General features: G+C 29.6%; 2 protein-coding genes across 5 annotated transcripts in view; both read right to left on the bottom strand.

Annotated features, from left to right (window-relative positions):
• Positions 1-1981: 1981 nt before the first annotated feature.
• On the bottom strand, positions 1982-3127 carry LOC119688684. The gene has a single exon (XM_038103352.1). The coding sequence runs from the start codon at positions 3125-3127 to the stop codon at positions 1982-1984; it is 1146 nt and encodes a 381-aa protein (XP_037959280.1).
• Positions 3128-6724: 3597 nt separating this feature from the next.
• LOC119687991 (GTPase-activating protein CdGAPr) overlaps positions 6725-8330 on the bottom strand; it is a 196211-nt gene continuing 194605 nt past the window's right edge. For 3 of the 4 annotated variants that reach the window (XM_038102575.1, XM_038102577.1, XM_038102576.1), the window contains 2 exons: positions 7023-8330; positions 6725-6963 (listed from right to left, as the gene is read on the bottom strand). The exon at positions 7023-8330 is cut by the window's right edge and continues 1163 nt beyond it. In XM_038102575.1, coding sequence (XP_037958503.1) covers positions 6888-6963; positions 7023-8330 — 1384 coding nt within the window. In that variant the 3' untranslated portion in view covers positions 6725-6887. The remainder of the gene's footprint in view (positions 6964-7022) is intronic. The other variant, XM_038102578.1, reaches the window with a different exon arrangement.

Raw genomic sequence — 8330 nt, 5'->3', positions numbered from 1 at the left:
TTATAAAAGTTATTATTAAATCGTGAGTAAATTTTTTGGAATTGTTTTTGCAATGTTTTTGTGAATTGGGATTAGTTTAATGTGTCTTCTGATTACATCATTTCCGACAACACAATGGAAGATTCTGTATCCACAACTCTAATGATTTTTTGGTTGCATTAGTTAATAACCAGACACCCTTTTGTCTTACATAATTAACACTAGAAACCCAAGTTGATAAACCAGATCCATCCACTTAAGTAGTTAAGGAAAATTTTGTTTTTAATGTGTTAAACAGTAAGTACCATATAACAGACTGTCAAGAAAGCACCATTTGAAAAATGTGTTTTTTCTGATAACCAAGGTTGGGCAGTTCCAAAGAAAGTGTGTGGTTGTGTTTTTTAATAAAAGGTGTGTATTGGGAAATCAGCGATTAGCAAACTATAACATCGGTACCACTCTTATTCGCCGGATTTGTCACTATTCAATTTCCACCTTTACAGAAAAATGCGTTTATCTAAGTCTATTCTAAAGGTCACCGCCGATGAATTATATGTCAAATGATTTAAAGCCAACTACTTATATAAACTGTTAGTTATAAAAGTAAGATATTTACGTATCATGAAAATAAAGTATATGCTATATATACAGGACGTTGCTCTAAGTTTGAAAAATATTTACAATACTATATTGAAGGTGTACGTTACAAATGTTGACTATATGGATAAAATTATTAAATTGCCATTAAGCAAATATCCAATACTTATTGCAAATGTGTGATTGCCATCAAAATCGAAGTGTATTATAAAATTGGAAGCGTTGGTATGCAAACATGGTACCGATTTGGCCATGCATAATATTAACAGCTTTATTAACAAGATTTTCCAGCATAATCTGAAAAGGGTGAAGAAAGCTATGTGAAACACGTTTATTGGGGTGATTACTGGTTTCCCCATACGTGACTTAACTATAATCTCAGTAAAAAAAATAATCACTTTCGAGACCGTTATTAATACTTACAGAATATCATATGTATTTAAAACGAGAGTTGCAATTCTGTCCTGGTACGTTAGTTCACATATAAGACATCCTAACGTACTTTATACCTTAAGCAATTCAAGAAAACATTATTACATCAATAACTTTCTGACCAACTGTTCTATTCTTAGTGAAATCAGAACACGGTGTTGAAGAAAGTCAACACATTCAGGAGAATAGTGTTGGGACCCATTAAACTCGTGTTCGAAGCACTAAAATATAGAAAAAAAATTATTAATGGAATAATTTAAAATAGACTATACTGTTTATTTTGTATTATACTGTATTAAAAAATTGTATATAAACTTCCTAATTTTTATTAATATATATGTTTTATATTACACACATATGGTATATATATTATGTTATATTTTTATTTTGATCTTTCAGTTAAAAAATTATATGCAAATAAATTAAATTTTATAAGAGTAGAGCAAACAAAAAAGTTGTTCATAAATAATATTTACATTAATTAATTAAATTTACTTTTGTTCATATCACATTAGAATCCTTTTGATTTATTTATTATGCATAATTATTTTATAAAAAATGTGTTTGCAATTAATAGCTAATTTTTTATTAAATACCATATCAATTACTGTAGATCTACTAATATAAAAAATGAAGAAGAAGTGGAACTTCAAAACCTGTCTTGTACCTAAATTTTAACCTGTCTTGTACCTATTGCGTCTACGTTATTATAGAGCTGTAAAACTATGAAATTATAATAATGCTAGTTGTTGAGATTTTAATTTGTCATTTTTTTAATTAAATCATACAAAACAATTTAGTCTCTGCATGATACTATTTGCAATTATTGAAGCATTATCTAAACACTGTGACATGAATATGAAACTCAAATCTAGCCCCAATATCAATTCTTTATTGATTTCTTTGGATCACAACAATCACGAGTACAAAAAAGAAAAACCAACTAAATTGATTTTAAAAAAATAATTTGGATTTAGTGAAATAAAGAACTGATCTGGCGAGAACAAATGCCAGTTATACCATTCCACTTCTCTCCGACATAAGAAAAAATCATTTTCAATTGTTCACGTGTAGCATTCGCTGCAAGCACCACATAAGCATATTTGACATTCTTGTAAATTCGATACTTCCAAATTAAACCTGTAGTGGCTAGTAAAAGCACCACACATCCGACTGGTAAGATATAATAATTGGTTACGATTGGCTGTTTAATGAGCTCTTCTTTTGGAGTAATTGCTGGAATGTCTTCACTATATAGCATGAGATAACGTAAGCGAACTATGTCAAGATTTTTAACAAGAATATACGGACCATTAATTGTTGCATCAACAGTTAATTCTAAAAACTCACGACGAAATAAGAACTCACAGGCAGCGATTACTTTAAAGGCATTGCCGCAACAGGACTTCTTCCAAAATGTTGAAGTGGGAGTCATTGCTAGTGCGGTGCCAATATCATTTACTATGCATATATTTTTAATTGCATTTGCGTGCTCCTCGTTCGACTTGAACCCTTCATAAAGCAGTTTAAACCAATTGTTAGGTGAAGTAGAGTAAAATCCAAATCTAGTGGTATAAATAAACCTTTTAAGCTGAAAATCTTTTTCGTCTGGATTTTCTCCGTAATTTGCATATATAACATGTGTCGGTATATGTGGATTTTCTTGATTATTTATAAGTTTTTCAATAACTTCTTGCGTTTCTAGTTTTGTTAAAATTGGAATATTACGTTGAACTAATACCCAATGGAGTATTAGAACTGGCAACTTTTCACAGCATTGGTAGTTCTTTTGTTCTTCTATATATGAGCGCAGGAGGTCAAATTTGGGAATTTGTTTTACTAAAGTTGTCATATAAGATGCACTAGGAATGAGTTCCGATAGGCACTTAGGCAACATATCTTTCAGATTTCCACTATTGACTGCAATCACGAAGAAAGAGAATTTGACTTCCGAGATGAAAATGTTATTTACCAGGGCTTTCCCAATCTCTTTCAATACTTTTAACAGCTCCACTGGAGTTGCAATACCATCCCATGGTTTACTTATTATTTTACAGATTCCATTCTCTACCAACTTTCCCTCCAGTTCTTTAAATAGCAATATATTTTTGGCAGTCATTTCTTTATTCACGATACAAATTGACTAAATAATTAAATAGACAAAAACGTCTGCACTTATTGTACACACTACAAAATCAATTCACAAAATATGATTTTGATTACAAATTAAACGTTTGGACACAGTTTTTTACAATAATTTTTTTATAAAATTATTTCAACTTTAAAATAAAATTTGTAAAATCATGACATACTTTTTGTTTGATATCAGTTCACTTCTGTTCAATTTAATTCCAATGTTCATTGAATTGATTTTGCTTAATTTTACACATTAAATAAATTTCCTAAATGGATCTGATTATAGTTCTGTTTACCTGTTCTTGAAAAAATTTTTTCAAGTAAGTAATTTATATAAAATAATATCAAAATGTTTAAAATATTGCTAAAGATCCCATTATGCATATATACTTAAGATATTCGAAAAATTTAATAAGAGAAACTATACATGCCTGGGTGTATTAAAAAGTAACAAAATAGAGTCTTAAGTGTTAGTCTACGGAATAAGTTTCAAAAACTAATTCTAACTTCGGTAGTTTTTATTTTTAAAATTTTTCATTTCACTTTTAAAATATGTTAGAAAAATCGGTACAGCATATACCTTGTGATCAAAAAAGAACTTTAATTTTTAATTTTTGAATACCCGTGCTCATCCAATCGGTAAATTTTTTTATTTTCACGCTGGCAACACTATTATACACATTCTGTCAAAGTTTAACGCATATCGTACGATTAGTTTTTGTTTGGTGTCTATACAAAGAAATCGTGGTGATTTTTACCTTATGCCTCCATGGTCTTAAAACGCGTTCCTCGCAATGGCAATTTCAGTCGGGGGAAGAGGAATAAGTCACACGGGGCCATATCTGGAGAGTACATTGCTTGGTTGATGATGTTGCTGGAGTTTTTGGCCAAAAACTGCGGCTTTTTTTAAATAAAATTCAGCTTTTTTGCCACTAGTCGAGAAGCGACGCGTTTCAAACCCAAAACATCAGTTAAAATGTGTTCGGCCGATCCATATTAGATGCCCAATAACACTGCAATCTCTCTAATCGGTTCACAACGATTTTCCAACACGATCTGCTTCGCCGATTCAATGTTTTCTTCAGTAATAGAAGTTGTTGGGCGGGCAGGGATTTCATCATGGTCCAAGCTTGTACGACCGTCTTTGAACCTTATAAACCATTCGTATGCTCGTGGTTGCGATACAGACAAATCACTAAAGACCTTTTTTAGCATTTTTTAACAGTTTCGACACACTTGAATCCATTTGCAACACAAAATTTGATGCGCGCACGTTGTTCTAATTTTTGATCCATTATAAAAATCGCCACACGAAAATGTTTCGACTTCTTTGTATAGACGCCAAAAAAAAACTAGTCGTACGATATAAGTTAAACTTTGACAGAATGTGTATAATAGTGTTACCAGCGTGAAAATAACAAAAATTTACCGATTGGATAAGCGCAGGAATTTAAAAATAGGCCTCTCTTTCTTTTTTGATCAGAAGGTAGAACAAGTAACACAGTCAGTGTTGAAACAAAGATTAAAAAAAAGTGCGGTAAAATTATATAAGAAAATAGATAAACATTAAAACTCTACATTAATATATCCAGGCATATTAACTTAAGATCTAGTTTAGAATTCTAAAATGATGATATTTTTATTACAAGCATAACATTCAGTAATCAAAAGTCAAGAAAATTAATAAAGTTGATTCAATATCAGATCAAAGATGGTTTGCACATATACTACGAAAAAACATCTAAAAGTATTTCAAAAATACAAGTTATGCTTTTGATACGTTTGATGAGAATGGATATTTTTAGTAATTTATTTTAAATAATTGTTGTAAATCATCTGATATAGAAATGACAAATTCAGTTCGATAAAATACTTCACTTTTTGCCAATGTGAAAAGAAAAAAAAAGTGGTTACATCCGCACAGAAAGCAATGTTTCCAAATTATTTATTTTTTTTTCAGCTATAGAAAACAAAAAATACCTAAGTAGATGTATTTTTCACAAAAATATTCCAGTTTCGTTCACACCTACAAATTAGTGTATAACGTCAAGGTTTTCATAATATGTATGTACTACAGATATCATTTCATTGTTTGACCAGAATTATTGACTTTCGATAAGTTAAGATCTGGCCCCACATCTGGCCTATTCGAAATGGCCAGATCTAATCGTTATTCTAGCCATGTCAATTGTAAAAGTGTGAGACGATGCATTGTTTTAATAAAAAAAATTTTTTTAAGAAGGACTGGCACTTACTTTAGTATATTACAAAATTAAAATTATATTCGTTGATTACCTCAAAATGAGATTGCTAATGTGGAACTGAATATTCCACATTAGACCCTCATTTAATATAATTTATTTACACACTATTGTATTAGACATTTTTATAATTTCACAAAAGATCTCCGTTTTATATAATTGAGTAACAACACACAGTTCTTCATTACAACTTTTATTTAAAATTTGTTTGAAAGCTTATAGTTCATAATTTATATTAAATATGTTTACTTGTATACAATATTATTATTGCATAATGTATGGTCAGTCATGGTAACAAAATATAACATATAAAAGACAGAATTAGTATAATAAACTAAGCTTATTTCACGCAATCGTAAAAATAATATTCGATTTAAATACATTTTATAAAAGTTTAAATATTAAGACCATAAATGAATATTTTATTGCATATATTAACATACATTACAATATATAATATATATATAAATATGTGTATGTTTTATAACAGATGTTTGTTTATGTTATTAAAATTAAAAAAAAATTAAATAATGTTGTTCAAATAAAGCCCACTCATACATAACAATTGATTTTATATATAAAGTATTAACCTAAATAAACATAATAAAACGAACAAATCAACTTAAAAAAATGTTAATAACTAATTTTTTCACAATGTAATGCATTTTTGTTTTTAAAGGCAAAAAATTTTTATAAAATCATAACTATTTTATCAAAGCTTTTTGCACTTTACTATAATTTTTCGAGATAACTTATTATTCATTAAATTTATTATACATACATAAGTATAGAATAAAGAATAAAGATATATTATATATTCATGTTTTTATACTTTTACTTTATTTATTTATCATTTTCATTAAAAACGAAATTACTAATAAGAAAGGATTGGAGAATGAAAAATGCAAAATTTAACCATTTATGCCGTTTTACAATTAAATTGAAAGCAGTTTAAGCAAATTTTGATTTTTATACTAAATTTTGTATGTTAATATTTTATTATTTTGAAACACAAACTTTGTATAAACGAATTTGCTTTATATTGGTAAGCACTATTTTGTTATAAACTTTTTATCATGTACCAAAAGACTTAACAATTAAACTTTCTTTTAAAATATTGTTGCATATTAATTCTTTGGGTTTTAAAAGTTTCTGATAAACAAATTACTTATTTTTGTTATATGCGTCAAATATTTAAGAACTGTTATTATTTTTTCATACACAAATGCTTTATAATATATTTATAAATTTAAATTTGTTAATTTTACTATAAAATACAATGCTATTTAAATATATTGTTGCTGTTTCGTTATACAAATATATATTATTTTTATAATTTAATATTAAGTTTATAAAATATTGCATTATTGTTCCTTGTTGGTGTCAATTAGTTAGATTTTATGTATATATGTTATGTTACTCGAATAAAAAAAGTATAAAAAACTATTGTAATTATCTAATATATAAGAATAAATGTTTTGATTATTGATTTTGAGAACGAGATTCAAACATGGCCGTCACATCACGAATTGAAAATTGCGGCGAAATCTTTTCTCTTCTGTAAGTAAAATAGGAACCATTATTTTTTGTAGTTCTTACTTTAAATTGTATACATACGTTGAGTTAACATGACGATTGGTTGATGTCTGTAATCCGGCACTACCAGCTACTGCTGTTATAGCACTATTTCCAGTTTCGTTCTTGCGCTCACGTACCACATTACCCCCACTGACATTACCAAAATTGGTATTATTCTTACGATCTATTTTGTGCAAACTGGTGCGTGCGGGATACACATCTACATCAATACCATCACCAGCACTTAATAGTTTTGTATCACCACCGTTATTACTCTCACTTGCCACATTAATGTGATTGTTTGTGTTATGTATTTTCTTGCTGTTTTTTGTGATTGTATTATTGGAATTATTTGCGTTATTAAGCTCCGTGTGGCCAACAATGGACGAGACGTCGCTATTTTGATTTTTCTCATCGGAAATACTACGTACTCTGTGCGTATAAATGGGTGCGTTCAATGTGCTCTCAGATCCCACATGCCTAAAGTCTTTAAGATTGTCTAAATCTTTTTGCAGTGTGCGAATATCACCGCGGGATTTTGATTTCATACGCAATGATTCGGCTTGAAACTTGACATCGTCTTTTGTTGTCGTATGCAAATCTATTTTCGATTTTGATTTAAAAGATTCTGTTCGATATTTTTGCGTTAATTGTTGTCGTCTTTCCTCTTTTATTTTATCGATACGCTCTCGATCAAGTTTCACACCCGAAAGCACTTTTAAACTACTGTTGGAAAGATTTAAGTTTGAATTATTTAAGTCCGCTGCAGAATTTGGCAAAGCAACGTTATTTTGTATAAGAGATATACGATTCTCAGTTGTGGGTGTGATTTTTAATTCAGACGATTCATAGTCATTCTCAATAGAGTTTCCAGCACTATCACTGTTGTCGGTGTGATTATAGTTTTTCTCCTTATATTGGTGTAATTCAAGTTTCATTGGTGTCTTGTCGCATTTAAACATGCACGTTTCCTCAGTAATGGGCATGCCAGGTAGACGTTTTGGAGGATTTAGTGTTTTAGGGCGAGTGAAGTCAAAGCTTTTACGTCTATTGCAAACTTCAGTCAGTTCTGGTAATTGCTGTATACTTTTAGCGCTCATATCATGGACATGTTTCGTTCCAAACTCACGCACAAAAGCATTCTCATCCAATGAACGTGTAATTTGTTCAGATTTTTTTAACTTTGGTTTTACGGTAATGTTAGGAGGCACATTGCCGCCATTAGTAGCAATACCAACGGACGTAGTAACATTATTTTCGATTAGCTCACAATTGGTTGCTTGAGCGATTTTTGCGGCCACCTTTGTCTCTGGTGTTAACTGATTTGTTGGCTTTTTCATTGAGCAG

The sequence above is a fragment of the Teleopsis dalmanni genome, chromosome X (assembly GCF_002237135.1).
Source record: "Teleopsis dalmanni isolate 2A chromosome X, ASM223713v2, whole genome shotgun sequence".
Lineage (NCBI taxonomy): Eukaryota > Metazoa > Arthropoda > Insecta > Diptera > Diopsidae > Teleopsis > Teleopsis dalmanni.
This window is presented reverse-complemented; position numbering and strand designations above follow the sequence as displayed.